The 15968-nt window shown below is 41.8% G+C and overlaps 1 protein-coding gene across 1 annotated transcript in view; it reads right to left on the bottom strand.

The window, feature by feature from the left end:
- Positions 1-15968, bottom strand: part of DOCK9 (dedicator of cytokinesis 9) — a 285969-nt gene that overhangs the window by 59476 nt on the left and 210525 nt on the right. Inside the window, exons 27-32 of the mRNA XM_019663653.1 lie at positions 7842-7988; positions 7496-7579; positions 6749-6860; positions 2996-3174; positions 2640-2753; positions 629-749 (exon numbers count right to left, since the gene is read on the bottom strand). Of these exons, the coding sequence (XP_019519198.1) occupies positions 629-749; positions 2640-2753; positions 2996-3174; positions 6749-6860; positions 7496-7579; positions 7842-7988 (757 nt within the window). The remainder of the gene's footprint in view (positions 1-628; positions 750-2639; positions 2754-2995; positions 3175-6748; positions 6861-7495; positions 7580-7841; positions 7989-15968) is intronic.

The raw sequence follows: 15968 nt of genomic DNA, 5'->3' as shown, positions 1-15968 counted from the left end.
TATCTTTATGAAGGAGCTAGCACAGGGGCTCAATTAGCTAGAATATTAATAAGTATACTTCTCAGGCATTTTCTTTTGGAGAAACTACTCCATTTGGATCTTGATTTATGCCATCTGTTCTCCTCTCCATGGGGACTACTTGTACATTATTTCAGAGAGACAAAATATTCCAGGAAAGATTTTAGAAAACCAATTTCAGGATTGCATCGCAGCCATAAACCACTATCTCCTTCAGGAATTACGTACTCTGTCACATCTCATCTAAATTGCTAACACTATAAATAAATCCTACTCATCCCCCACAAACGTATGTGCAAAGATACTCCTTTGCTAAAAGATAAGCACTCCAAATGAAGATTTAAAATGATAAGTTAATTTAAGCATTAACAACAAGCAAACAGCACACATTAATTAAGCGCGCTATTTTCGGAATTCATGAGAATTTGGGATCTCTGTTTCCATGTAGAGTTGAGGGGTTTGAGTTGTTCACTAGCAAAACCAGGAAGAGAATTTTCAAAGCAGACACTCAGAGACTTCAAAGTTCTAATTTGAAATCTAACAAACTATTGAGTTAAAGACCCTTTCAGGATTAAACTAGAGAGGGGGAACTCAGAGCCCCGCGCATTACCGATTCCAGAGATGGCGCCAAAGAGGTCTTTGTGTAGGCTGTTATCCAGGGTGTTCCCAGATTTCTGCGGCGTCACTAATGGGTTTACAGCTGGTAGAGTAAGGGACTCCTCCTTCACAGTCTGTCAAAGGCAAGAAAGAGAAGGAATAACCAAAGATGATTTCTACGAGAGTCATCAGCTGTTCTTGGAATTGTGAGGGCAAGTGTGAGAACAAGACAGAACAGCCTGACACGTTAAATGCGCCTGAGTGGGAGAAGCAGCCGCATGTCCTGTGCCAGGGAGGAAGGTGGTGATGGGTCAGAGACCGAGCAAGGAGTAGCGGGCACAGAAGATTTCAAGTCTGAGGGAGGCGGGCATAGAGATATTGGCTCAAGAAGTCATTTTTCTCCCCAGGAGGTCTAGCACCTTTCCCTTTCCAGGGCTCTGACGTCCAACATCTCTTTACATTATTTTGTTATGTTTTTTTTTTTTCCTTCATAAAAATGCCTCATGTGCTTTTTCTAACTGGAACACTGGTTTTTCTCTCACGTTGGAAATCCTCCCAAAGGAGCAACAGTGACTCACAATAGCAGCAGTGAAAGTCTCTGCAAGTTTGGAGCTTCATGTGAACTCTCAATCAGTGGAGAAATTACGTTAATGTTGAAGTGATGTCACAAAAAGGATTTTACTTGCTGAGAGCCAAGGAAAGACCTTGTGCTCATTTTTCTCAGGACTGAAGCTGTACAGAGAAATAGATAGCATTATGCCCTGAATTACTTAGGAGGTGTATTCAGAGGTGCAGAAATAGTGTAAAAAATGGGATACTGCATCCCTATTTGGGGAAAAGGGACAGAAACACACAAGGAAACTCCCGAAGTGTACACACTATATGATAAAGTGGCAAGATTAACATCTGAGCCAGTTTATAGGTCCAGATTAAAAGGGAAAGGAAATTGCTGAACGGGTAGCATCTGTCCAAATTAATAGCAGGTGGTCTCCAACCAAAAAGTTTTGAGGTAATTTCTGGGATCATCCTTCAGTCAACTTAATTTTCAGTACATTTTTAATGACTGCATGAAGGTTAATATACATGCAGGTGGTCAGTTCTTGGAGCTGGAACTTGCACCACTCACCCTGGCCTCTCTGACATCTGGCTTGACTTTCTAACATTATATACAGAGAGAAACTTTAGCCCAAAGGGGTGGCATTTCCAAGATGGTGGCATTTCCAAGATGGTGTTGTATGTTATAATCAGAGCTGAGGCTAGCGCTGAGCTCTCATCACACACGGGTTAGAACTATGTTTGGGTTTTGTTTTTTTTACCTCCCTCCGCTATAAATATTTGTTGAATACACAAAGAAGATCCTGAGATTTTACAAGATATTGGGCCAATAAAGCAAGGTTTTCATATAACGATTTTTAACAAGAGTTGAAGGTTTACTGATTGACCCCCATCTTAGCCAGAAATGTAATTTATCAAGAGGACTATGGATTATTATGGTTTTAGTGGCAACCCCTCCCCCAAAAAAAGGTATGTGCTGGGTTGAATAGTGTCCCCCCCCCCAAATTTATATCCACCCAGAATCTCAGAACGTGATCTTATTTGGAAATAGGGTCTTTGCAGATGTCATTAAGACATAAGGTAAAATGTGGTCATCTGGATTAGGGTGGACCCTATACCTAATCAGTGGTGTTCTTATCAGAAAAGAAGGGGACACCAGAGTCACAGGCACATACCAGGGAGAAGGCTGTGTGGGGATGAAGCTGAGACTGGAGTGATGCAGCTACGAGCCAAAGAACCCAAGGGTTTCCGGCGACCGTCAGAGGCTGGGTCTGAGACAGGGGACAGGCTCTTCACCCACAGCCTCCAGAAAAAACCAACCCTGCTGACACCGTGAGTTTGGACTTCTGACCTCCTGACTCTGCGAGAATAAATTTCTGCTGTTTGGGGCCATCTAGTTTGTGCTGCTTCCTTAGGGCAGCCACAGGAAAAAAAATCCAAGCTGTGTCTACATGAATATGCTTACGTACACTGCCAGGGTTCACAGGGAACGGTGACACATCCCTCACATTGATCCGCTGGACGTTTTCGATCAGCAGACCAAACAGAGGCAGGTAGAGAGTGGCTATCCTTGCTTGATGGCTCTGAAAGAAAGGTGCGCATTGTAAGTTCATCCCAGGTGCTGAGGACTTAATGACGGCCTGAGTTGGCAACGGCCATCTCTTGTATTTGCATCCTTCCTATAAAGGCTGCTATTAGAGATTTTATTGCATAAACAGAGAAAAGTCTTAATGTGGTTACCACTAACTTTCTAACTGGTTACTTTCTTCACATTACTTAAAGGACGTTTATCAATCCATATTTCCTTTCTTTGGGGACCACTCACCCGAGAAGTGTATCTGTCATCGAAAGAATGCTTTATCAACAGGTTCTTGAGCACGCTGATGGCAATCAGCCGGACCTCCCTAAACTCCTGCAGGGCGGTCCCCACCTCCCTCAGTAACAGTCCCACCAAGAAGTGGTTTCTGCAGAACTCATCTGTTAATGAGTAGTCAAGCTGGAGATCTGAAAGGAGGATGGAAACTGCTTTAGTTAGAGACCCAGTAACGCCCTTTGAACAAAATAAAAACCAAACCCACCCTGTGCTTTCAGCCCACCCTGTGCGTGTCACCAGACGATTAGGCTTGGCTTCCAACTGCAAAGGGTGGGTTAGCTAAAAGACTGCTCTACTTCTCAACACATGGCACTCTTAAATGAAAACAAAACTTAAATACAAACAATTTCACTGGAATTTGATTTGAAACATATTGCGTCTTATATAATAAGGTTAGTGACTAGCTTTAGTACAAAATTTTAGAATATAGAACATATATATTACAAATATAATTTTGCAATTGACGTGAAGTTAAAAAATAAAGTTGTACTAATTGACAGTATTATAGAGGAGTGATTTATGGATAACAAATATGTAATTAAAGAAAAATAAATATACACAGTGTATTAAAATTGTCTTTACTAAATGAGTTCATTTACCTATTTCCTGGTCATGAATACTCCCATTAAAATCCAATGTATTTTAAATAAACAAGTTAGCATATAATCTATTTATTTTGCTGTTGATGAATGGAGAACTAATACAGAATTTTAAAATATATACTCTTAATACTTCTGCACCTCTAAAAGCAAATTAAAAACTAATATAAACTACAACTAAAATGGGCAAAACACCAATCCAAACTAGTAAACGGTCAGCAAGCTAAAGGACAAAACTGAAAGCTCTTCTGGAAAAGAGATAAAAGCAATCGCGAGATCTACAGAGGGAGGCAAACAAAAGCAGCTGAACATCACTCTGAAGCTGAAACACACCTTTTCAGTAAGCTGTAGCCAGGACTTGAACTTTTATACTGAACAATCTATATTAGAGAATAATCTATAGACTCTTCATTTGACTTGAATGCCACATTATTAATAGTTACTTCTAAACCTATCCAAAATACTGACCCAAGTCCTAGGAAACCCCAAAGCAGAAGCAAAGGAAAGATTATTTCTCTTTCCAGAATAATCATGTCCACTGTTTACGTTAAACCCAGTTTATCCAAATGGCAGTTCACAGCTTGAATTCACATAAACCCCTTAGAAGAAAACTTTACGGGTTTAACTGTACACATGCACACCCACGGAGAGAGAAGGGGCAACCAGTGAGAAGGGAGACAGGAAGGAGGATACTAAAAATGCTTATTCCTATCAGTGAATTATCTGTAGGTGACCCACACCCATGCACCCATGTGACAAGAGGCAGCCCAGCCCCTCTTGTCGCCAAATACCCAGCAGTCTGCTGAGAGCTTGTGCGAGTCTGCAGGGCACCTGAGGGGGTGCCACTTCACTCAGTTCTGCAGGATAAGCAGCTGCACCCTGCTAGATCAGAGGGGAAGGCAGGCATAGCAAACGCTCACTGCCCAGCCACCGGGTGTGAACAGCGGCCCTCAGCACTGACAGGTGAAAGGAAAAGATAGTCATGGTCCCCAAGTACAGATGGGCTAGTAGTGACTGACTGTGACATGAGGGAGGATATGACGAGGTCTGAAGTACTAGGTCGGCAGTGATTAATTCCGTTGGGCTGCTGGGAAAGGGTAAGTGGGAGACCTGGTAAGCACCACATAGGAGGTGCTGAGTGACCGGTTGGGGAGGGAGATGAGGACTTCCCCCCGCCACGCAAGGAGGTGACTATTAAAGGTTAAGGGTGTCAGGGGTGGGCACGCCATGTTGGAGTTGCTGGGAGTAGTAGGTGTGTCTGAAATGAGGGGAATAGTGGGGAGTGAGATCAGACAGCTGGGCCGGGGCTGGATGGGCGGATGCTGAGTAACTGGCTGTTCTCTCCGCCCAGAATGTTTTCCTCCAGACCTGTACGTGGCTCAGCCCCTCGCTCTCTTCAGGTTACCATTTTCCTGGTCACTCTAGCTCAGATGTCACTCCATGTCATAGCCCCTTTCATTGCTTTGCTTTTCTCTCCTTAGCACATATCATTTTCTAACATTCTACGTATTTCCCTTAGGTAACACAGGCAGGGATGTTCATCCTTGTGTGGACGAAAAAGGGGAGCTACAGAAAGTAACCTCACAGGGTGATCTGGTCATAAATGGGCAGGTCATGGTGGGCAGTCATGCCCCAGGCACGTAGCTTTCTTGTAAGAGGTTTATCTTTGCCCTAAGCCAGCCCTGCCCATTGTTTCTGTGCATCTAGGTTAACACCTCTGAAATAACCACCCTCAAGAAAGCATATAATCTTGTCAATGATCCTGTAATCCAATCCCTGCCTTGTTTTCTCCCACCTTCCTGTAATCTTCCTCAGTTCCCTCCTTAATTCAAAATGCATAAAGGAAGCTGCAAACTGCCATTCTAAGAAGCATTTGAGATCTTGCTTCCCGGCAACTGTCCTTAGTTTGGTTCAAATAAAATCTTATAAAAACTCTTCACAGGTTTGGATGTTTTTACGTGGATACTTGTCCACAACTGTATCCCGAGGCTAGACACAGTTGGTGCTGAGTAAATATTTGTTGAATGCATGAATGCCAAATCCAGGGCCACAGTCCCCCTTCTCATTCCTTAAAAGTCAGTCTGGGTCTGGGGGGAAGATATTTATGTCTCTGAATGAATTTCTTTGTATATTTCTCTCTGAATTTCAGAGTCAGTTGATTTAGGTGTTATTAATAGTTTGGTGGCATCCTTCCACCTTTTCCCTCCTTTAGCATAAATAATCCTGAGCACACACAGAGCACCAAACCTGACAGACTAATTTGACACATTCGATTTACTCAATGAAGATAAAGAATCTCTATGAGCTTAAGTCTCTTCAAACTTAAAAAGGATACAGAACACTTAATAAAGACTCAACATGCAAACATAAAAAGCATTGTGAGAAGCCATGTTGCTTGTGATTTAGGTTATGACCACCACTATGGGCAAGGGCTATGAAAATGGTGGAATAATACATTTTTGGAGTGAAGCTGGGCTTTTTTGTTTTACTTCTTAAAGAAACATCCTAGAGGATCCAGGAGTGAAAAACGAGGTGCCTCCCTGTATGTCACAGCAATATCTTAGCTACAGTGAGAACACATTCACTGGTTTGTCATGAGTTTAAAAACTGATCCAAGTATCTGGGAAATGCCAGAGTGAAAAGCATATGAAAGCATTTCAGCCATCCTTGCATTCTTTTTCTTTTAAAGGAGGAAAATGCAAGAAAGCAAGCATCACACCCCACACCTACCTACAGGAGTTTCATTTGACTCCACGGTTGGTGAAAGAAAAGCTAATTCATGAGAAAAAAGGAAAAGTGAAACAAATAAAAATATACTACAGTAAGTAAAATGGATTTCTATTGTTTAAGCAAAGGAATTTTTCAATGAAAAAGAGTCATACTAACATGATCTGTTGTCTGGTAAGTTGGCTGAAAAATAAGTTCCCATAGAACATTTTATCAGTATTTTTCAACATGGAAATTGAACAAGAAAAAAAAATTAATCCAGCAATGAAGAACATAAAAAATTCTAATGTCAGGTTGGAATCAACTCCCTTATCTTATTTAAAACAAGTGGCTTTCTTAGTGAAAAGACTTAAGTTAATAGGTGCGCAGGTAAGATTACCTTGGTATCTTTGAATCCTGCCTTTTCCAAATGGCATCGGTAAATTCAAAGGAATATAATGTTCATGATTGCACACCACACGGAGAAACTCAAACTTGTATTCAAAGAGGGTCTGCAGGAAAAACATTTAGTCCTAAGTTAAATCTTGCTGGACACTTTACACAGCACCCTAAAAGCCCCGTATGAAATAATACACCCAGTCTTTAGCTTCCTGACCTTCTTGGAATGGCACGCTCACTGCTACTTTAGATTTTAGAATGGCTGCAGGGAGCTGTCTGAAAGTTGAGAACACATTTCATTAAACAATGTTCTCCACTAACTTTGAGGACATTTATTATTTATGCTCCTCCTACTTCAAAAAAGGATTTCAGGCAGCTTATAGTTATAGACACAGACTGAATACAATAAAAAAAAATGAGTAAGAGAAAGGCTACCGGGTTACTTCTATTATCTTGCTGAATAAAACTATGATTCCCAACATGTGTACTTTCAGTTTTGCATTTGAGAAATCATTTCAGGTGTTTATGGGAAAAACCAATAGATATGTTTATTTCACATTCAGAATTAGTGTCCCTAATATCTCACACATTAATAATGTAAGTAAGTACTAGTTAGTATCTTCAAGAATGGGGAGTGAATGGTGCTTCTGGGACTGAAAGAATATTCTAACATGAACCAAGAGAAACATGCAGGTTTCTTCACGGGAACCCGCGAGATGAGAAGAGCAGCATGTAACACATGCCCCACCTTTGGATCTCCGGGAGCAAAGCAGCTGATGTAGTTGTTGATCTGTTTAAAGACGAAGCCTCTGTCCATGAAGGTGAAGCATCTCTGTGGAGGAAACAACCCACCAAGGTAAGGATTTAGGCCCAAACATTTTGGAAAGTTGCGTTCTAATCGGTCTTCACTGTTAATAAGTTTATCCTTTGGCATACACACATGCCACTGACATTGAGCAACTAATAAGTTTATCCTTTGGCATACACTCATGCCACTGACACTGAGCAACTACTAACTACTATATACTAGTCACTCCCGCTAGAAAGAACGTTTTAGTCACTTAGCCGACACCCTCTGGCCTGGAGGTCCTCACCTTGATGAAGACAGCAAGGCTGTGATTCGCATTCTTAGATGCCTCTGGGTTATCTCGAAACTTCTGAGTGATGTGCGGCATCAGCATATTCACAACAGTTTCCACTGCATGATGATAAGATGCAGGAAATCTCTGGTTTCTCAATAACTAAAAAGAATTTGGAGCAAACATTCATTACTTTTTAAGTTGGAACACTTTGCGGGATGGGAGGGGGGCATAGCTTATATCTGAGTCTATTTAAGAAACCCAGCATTCTAATCTTATTTATCTGAAATTAGATACAATGAATTATTCTTTCTTCTCTCAAAGTACTGTCCAAGTATTCCAATACTTCAAATAAGTGCTATGGATTAGACCTGAGATCTCAAACTTCAGTATGATAAAGATCATCTTGGAGACATTTATAAAAATCAGAGATGCTGATGAAGAGCTGCATTTTTACTAAGTATTTTTAGTGATTCTAATATCTGCCTCTCAGAGATTTCTTTAGAAAACACTGCCTTACTTTTTAGGTTTAAGCTTCAAGTATTCAGACTGCAAATACACAGATTGGTGATTGCACATTACCAGTTGAAACTGCTTAGCAGCAGTCCTCCTCAAATTAACTCTACATAGTAATTTCCCCCCATCAGGAATGCTTACCTGAAAAATTACATTCAGGCCACTCAACAATTGGCTATCATTTACTGTTTATCTTATACTTATCAGGAACTGCACTAGATATTTCCATGTACTTTTTCATTAAATTATTATAAGATACCTTGCAAGTTTAACCCTCATTTTACAGAGGGTCAGAAAGGTTAGGTAAATGTGTTCTCAGTCACACAACTAACAAAGATGCAAACCCACATCTACCATGAGTCCAATCAAGGCCTGAGCTCTTTCTGCTCTGTGCCGCCATACCACCCCCTCCCTGCTCACAATAAATGGAACCATTTACTGAGGGCCTGAAATGTGAAGGAACTCAATTAGATGCTCCATGTATTTATTTATCCATTCATGCATTTGATTCTAACAGCCACAGCCGGGGGGTATTTTCATTCCCATTTTACAGATGAGAAAACTTAAGCTTAGAGAAATTCAGTGATGAGTACTAACTGACCTTTAATATCCCTCCTTTACTTCTGCCTTTTAGTAGCGGAACCCCTGGGTTTTATAGGGGCACACAGCTGTCCAGCTAGAGACCACATTTCCCAGCCTAACTTGCGGCTAGATAAGGACCATGTGATTGAGTTCCAGCCAACGGGCTATAAGAGGAAGTGATGTGTGCCTCTTTCAGCCATGCCCATGAAAGGAGCTGCTTGCCTTCCCAGTTCTCTTCTTTACCATGGCCTGGTGTGGTGGTGATGAGCCAGTTTCTCAACCATGTGGATGAGGGTGACACCTGGGCTGGATAACTGGGTGTTTGAAGGAGCTTGTGTCCCTGAATGACCTTGGGGGGATAATCTCCCCCACTCCCCAAGCTGCCTATTGGCTCCTAATTTTCCAAAAGAGAGAGATGAACCTTTTATCTTATTTAAGCCACTATTATTTTGGCCTGGTTTGGAGTAGCCAAACCAGTATCCCAATATGAAGCAAATAGTATTTTGTAAAACTAGAACTGGAACCTAGGTATTTCTGACATGAAAGCATGCCTTATTTTATGCATTAAACACCAGAACCGATCATAAAACTTTGAAATACTAGCTTTATAATAATCTCAATTCTCAAACCAATAACAAGAAAATCTTTGTAAACTTATATAAACTCAAGAATTGAGGTAAGAATCAAGTAATAAGAATTTGAAGTTCACCTACTTTCAAAAGCAGAACAGTAATATTTGAAATTATAAAAAGATTTTGTTCCATATGTGTAAGCAATAACTCTATATCTTGAGCTGTTGGTCTCAATGGATGATCAGCTTCCAGGGCCTCAGGGAAGGCCAGTCCTAACCAACAGGCATGACTGCCAGCAACTCAAGATGGCCACTCCTGGAAAACAGGTCTCCCAAGCATGTGGCTGAGTCAACAGCTATGAAAACCATGAAAAGTGGATGAGGAACTCTATGATGGAGGAAGGGGTGGATACCACATAAATCGATTAGCCAATACTATCATAACCAAAAGTGTGACAATCAGGAGGCATCACATGCCTCAAGTAACACTACAGAGTTACAATCAGCCAAATCTAGAATGTGAGAAATTCTTCAGGACAAATGGCTCACTTTCTTCAACAAATACGTTTAAAAACAAATAAATGGAGAAGGAACAGTTTGAGAATCCAAGAAACTTCAGAGACACATCAACCAAATGCAATGTGTGGACTATGTTTAGATCTTAATTCAGACAAACCAAGAATAAAATGACATTTTTGAGACACCTGGGGGAAAACGAAATACAGATTGGATGTTAGATAATAAATACTGCTAACTTTGAGTGCAATAATTGTATAGTGGTTATGTCTTTTTTAAAGGCTTTATCTGTTAGAGATGACACACTAAGGTTTTTACAGATGAAATGATAAAATATTTAGAAATTGCTTTTTAGATACTCTAGGGTAAAAAAGTGTAAGGGTGGATATATAAAGTAAGAAGGGCAGGATGCTGAAGCTGGGTGACAGCAACATGAGATTCATTAAACTACTCCCTTTCCTTTTACATTTATTTTATAATGTCTGTAACAAAACGTTTTTATTAAAAAAGAAAGAAAATGCGGTGAAGGATGGTAGTTAATTAACATACCAACCAACCAACAATGCTGTTCAGTGATTAGGAGATGACACCTCAGAGCCTTTGAAGACTGAAATGATGCTCTCCGAGCGTCAAGAGTCAAGAGTCCTCACGTGACAACAAAACAATGAGGTAAGACACACATCTAAAGGTAAGAAAAACTGAGGTAATGAGATGTTTTTATGGAGATTACTATAAGCTTAAATGGAAGAAAATCACCTAGGTGTTGGCTGATGTCCAGGGGGGTGAATAGATAAGCACTGGCTCAGAGGAGAGGACGCTGAGATGCTAGGCGACCTCTCAGCCAAACAAAACCCCAACTCCTAATCATGTCCTGCTGTGGGAGCCCAGCGCCTGTCCACACCCCATCAGCCTTCTCCAGCCGACCTGCTTATCCCCTACCCCCTACGTTGCTGAGGGGACGACACTTCTGTGCCATGCTGCTGGCTGCTCAGCTCCTGCCACCCGACTCCTCAACTGACTGGGATCTCCCTGAGGCCCACACTCAGCCTAGCTGTGAAGCATCCTGTGAACCCCACTGCTAACGGCCATGTCTTCACAGACACTAGGAATAGGGTACACCACATCCTACATATGTTTTCTGGGCTCCGACAAATGCTGCTTCCCAAATCACTGCTTAACGTGCAAGATCTTCACAATAGTCTTCATATGTTTGATTCTTTATTTCTTACTGTGTTCTCCTCTCTTGTGAGGTTTAGAGAACTCTCTTTTACAGGGTATCTTACTGCTCAGGGAGATATGATAAGTAAGACTATTAGCTGATAAACTCCATGTTTTTGGCTTAGCGAACAACAACAAAAGCCATGGGGTAGGTAAGAAATCTGCCAATGACATTTCCCAGCAGTCTGACGTTACTCCCTCTTATTGGAATTCCTACATTACTTTTTCTGTTTTCTTCTACAACTTCTTTTCTTTCTCCTATATCCTCATTATTTTCATTCAGTTTCTCTAACCTCTCCATGTTTATTTCTCTGTCTACCCTGCTGGTGTGATGAAAATGGTGACTCAGATCTCCAACTGCAGGGAGCATAACTGATCCACAGTCCAGCTGCTGTGTTCTGAAATCTGCTGCTGCATTTGCACCATGGCCACACCTTGCACGGGCTGCTCCTGGCCAATGGCTGAGGTTGCAGGAATATCAAGGCAGCCTTGTTCCTGGACGTCAAAGCACTTATCCACAGGTAGAAGTATGGCTATGAACATTCTGCCATCACCTATGGACAGGGCTTACAAATACGGAGTAGGGGAAGTTCAAACAGTCCATTTAGAACATGAACCCATACCATCCTTCTTCCACTTTTCAAATGAAAGCTCTTTTCTGGCTCAGTTAAGCCAGAAAATGGTTGAAGGTTCAACAAGTAACACTTAGGGGTATATACTCATCCTATCCTATGCCAGGTTTTCCAGCTTCCTTGAAGCATACCTGTGGAATGCCACCAATTTTCTTGATTTGGTGTGGGAGGAAAGGAAATTCAAAATGAGTCTGCTGAAATTATAGTTGCTAAATATAAATGATAGAAAAGAAACACCTAAAATATGTTGCCTGTAGAGGCAGAATGGGGGTTGGGGGCTATAAACTCCTTAGCAGGCGTCAATGAGGTCCTACTCAAAAACAACCACTTATTCTAAACTCCAAGCACATGTCACTTATGAAACATTCAAGTCTAGCAAAGAAATTGCTTATTTTAGATGCTAGTTCAAAGAGAGGCTCTGATCTACAGCCTTCCTCAGCAAATGTAACAAAATGTAGTTTGATCGGCTGGGGACAGACAGGTGGCCATCTCCATCTTCAGAAACAGCGTGGCATTAGAAGCAAGCAGAACAGTGTGCAAATTTATCTATCCACATAAACATGCACTAGATGGGATGACCCCACTAACACTGAAATGTACATTAAAGGCCTCAGCCCAACATACACTATGGCCCCAAATGCCGACCATTGCCAGGTATCTTTGGGAAGGGCACTTTAGCAACACCAAAGGCATTATTGGCTCCTATATGAACCTGTGGCCTCGGTACCCCTGCAAGACTGGTGTGTGCCTGGTGTTGGCACTTTAAGATTCACCAATGAGGAGAAAAATCAGGTCAGGGCTATAAACCAATTGGATTATACTGATGCTCTTCAGTCAAAAAATATAAAAACTATGAGGGGATTTGATCATGATTTTGGAAATCACCGATGGTGCAGGAATGGTGAACACAAGCTTGCTCCCTAAATTCAGAACACTGGGATCAGGAACTAGGATATACAATTATTATTATTATTATTATTATGTATTTATTTTTTTTAATGAGTTTATTTGAGCCAAACTGATGACACATGTTGGGAAGCAAGATCTCAAATGTTCTTAGGACATACAATTCTTAAGATGTAAATATAAGACAAACAGAAAAATAACCAATTCTAACATATAAAACTCATTACTCCTAAGATATGAGGCAAACTGAATGAAGGCTTCAAAAAATGTGAGAGAAGGGCCAGCCGAGTGGCACGATGGTTAAGAACTGGCTTGGGACGCCAGAGGGCCCCGGTTCGGATCCCACATATGAGGGCCAGTGACACTGCCCTCCACAGCTAAGATGCTGAACAACAGCTCAACCTGGAGCTGGGCTGCCGTGAGTCACCGGTGACGGCATAGGCTGCAGCCCCTGTGGCAGTGGGTTGCCATGGGCTACCGTATGTAGCCAGCAGCCAGCGTGAGCGGCCAGCAGCCGCAGTGAGCGGCTATCCAGAAGCCGGTGACTGATGTGCCTCGCCTGGGAAAAGTGCAATGATGGTGCCAACTTGGGCCAGTGAAGCAACGTCCTCCACAACTAGACTGAAGAACAAAAAAACGACAGCAACTTGTCTGTTCCCCTTCCCCCAATTCCCCAGCACTGTTCCCATACCCCCAATTCCCCAATAAAAATCTTTAAAAAAAAAAAAAAAGTGAGAGAAGTTCCTAGATCAGTAACGCGTGATTTAGGGAAAGGGTGACATCTAAGCAGAAGGCAGAGGGGAGAGTTGAAAACGTTCAGCTCTCCAAAGTGGTAAGTACTTGTTTTGAATCTCTTTTTATAGTAAATTATGTTATGGTTAAGCTTCCTCCTTTTAGATGCCAGTGTTTCTTTTTAAATTGGATAACAATTTTAAAATAAACTACTTCTAAAAACTCTCTGAATGTTGTTTTAGGACCAAAATACAATTAACTTATGGAAAAGGTTGTGCATGGTAGCATTTGAGTGGTTTGTTCCAAAAACCATTTCCTAGAGGCGTTGGAAAATCAGGTTCTAAGACTAGAAGTGGCAAAACATCTGGGAGAGGCTGATTCTGAGTGTCGCATGAGTCCCTGCTCTGCTCAGTTGTGTGACCTTGGGCAGGTCCCTACATGGGTCTAGACTTCCATCTCTGCCTCTGTGAATAAGGGAGGAGCTGGACCAGAAGGGAACTTCCAGGTCCCTATCACTCCTAACGTTCTATGATTTAATTTGGCATCCTGAGAAAAGAACACATGAAGTTAAATTCCTTTATTAATCTTCTATCACAGTTCTCGGAAAGATATCATTGATACCTGATTTTAAATACAGTGAAACCTTGGATTTTGAGTAACGTGGTTTGCGAGTGTTCCACAAGACGAGCAAACAACTCTAATACATTTTAACGTGGTAAACGAGTGATGTCTTGCAATACGAGTAGTTTGTTTCCAGAACGAATTATGCTCGCAAACCAAGGTATTACTGTATACTTTTTGTGAGTGTTTCCGAAGTGTTCATTACCTCCCAGACCATCTCTCCCATGGTCCAACTGTACAATTTCACACCTAAATTCTGTGAGGGCACAAACCGCGCCCCATTTAACTTTGTAATCCTTGAGCCTGCACATAATAAGGGCTCAGGAGTACTTTCCAAACCAATTACAGTAATACCTTGGTTTGTGAGCATAATTCATTCCAGAAACAAACTACTCATATTATAAGACATCATTCATTTACCAAGTTAAAATGTATTACAAATGTTTGCTCACCTTGCAGAACACTCGCAAACCACGTTACTCGCAATCCAAGGTTTTACTGTAATTATATTTTTAAGCATAAGCAAGTTATCAATGTCTCTGATTACATTTATTTAGAGCCAAAAATAATGAAAAATCCAGTGGGGCCTTGTTTTGGACTAAGCTGTGTCCCCTCAAAATTCATATGTTAATGTCTTAACCCCCAGTACCTCAGAATATGACTGCATTCGGAGACATTTTTTAAAGAGTAATTTAAAGACACTATTAATTTTTAAGTCAAAAATTAACTTTAAGTTAAATTTAATCTAAATGAAGTTAAAACCAGGTCATTAAAATGAGCCTTAATCCAACAGGGCTAGTATCCTTATAAGAAAATAGGATATTAGGACACACACATGTACAGAAGGAAGACAGTATAAAGACACAGGGAGAAGATGGCCACCTACAAGCCAAGGAGAGAGGCCTCAGGAGAAACCACCCTCCCTTGATCTTGAACTTCCACCCTCCAGAAGTGTGAGGAAATAAGTTTATATTCTTTAAGCCACCCAGGCTGTGGTAGCTCTTATAGCAGCCCTCGAAAACTAATATAGGCCTAAAGCCTATCCTTCACATGACAACATTTTTAACAAAAACATATATCCAGATGACCTGTGCATGTGCGTGGGTGCACGTGTGTGCGTGGGTGCACGTGTGTGTGTGTGTGTGTGTGTGTGTGTGTGTGTGTGTGTGTACGCACATAGACTTAGCTGCACACTGCCAAGTAGACAATCTGCTAGATTTTTTCCTTGGCAGGCTGTTGTGCATGGTTTAGATGGTGTGTTACTCTGTGGAAGGCAGGGCCCGCCTCCATCTGGCACCTCCCTGTGCACTAACAGTGGACTTAAAAGAAAGAATAAAATAAAAAGGAAACCACCTGGTCAGGCACCAGCACCTGCTCTACTAGAGGAAAGTATGGCTTTCGGTTCTGAAACACCAGCCTTCCGTCTGACCCAATCCAGCAGCCCTTTCCCAAGGCTTCCTCCATGGGGCCTAGATCCACACCCGCCCATCCTGTCTCCTCCCTCTGCCCCATGTTCATTGAAAGAGGTGGCCAGGCCCCACAATGGCTGCTCCCTGCACAAGAACCCAGACTCCGTGAGTCCCTGCTTCTGTACAGCTGCAATGCAGCAGGAATTCATAGTCCTAACAGCAATTCCAAGACTGTGCCTTTCAGTAGAAACTCCGCAACATGGCCACCCGTGTTTACTGCTTTGGAATTTTATAAAAGTGTATCTACGCTGAGCCTCCGACAGCCAACAGCAACGAGCCATAGCTTGACAGGGATCAGTCCAGAGATGAGCATGGGGACAGCACGGGAGGCCAGAGAGTCACAGGGCACACACACCCAGGACCTTGGAGAAGAGGGCTG

This window comes from Hipposideros armiger, unplaced genomic scaffold (assembly GCF_001890085.2).
Source record: "Hipposideros armiger isolate ML-2016 unplaced genomic scaffold, ASM189008v1 scaffold_397, whole genome shotgun sequence".
Taxonomy (NCBI): Eukaryota; Metazoa; Chordata; class Mammalia; order Chiroptera; family Hipposideridae; genus Hipposideros; species Hipposideros armiger.
Note: the sequence above shows the minus strand (reverse complement) of the source record. Positions and strands in the feature narration are given on the sequence as shown.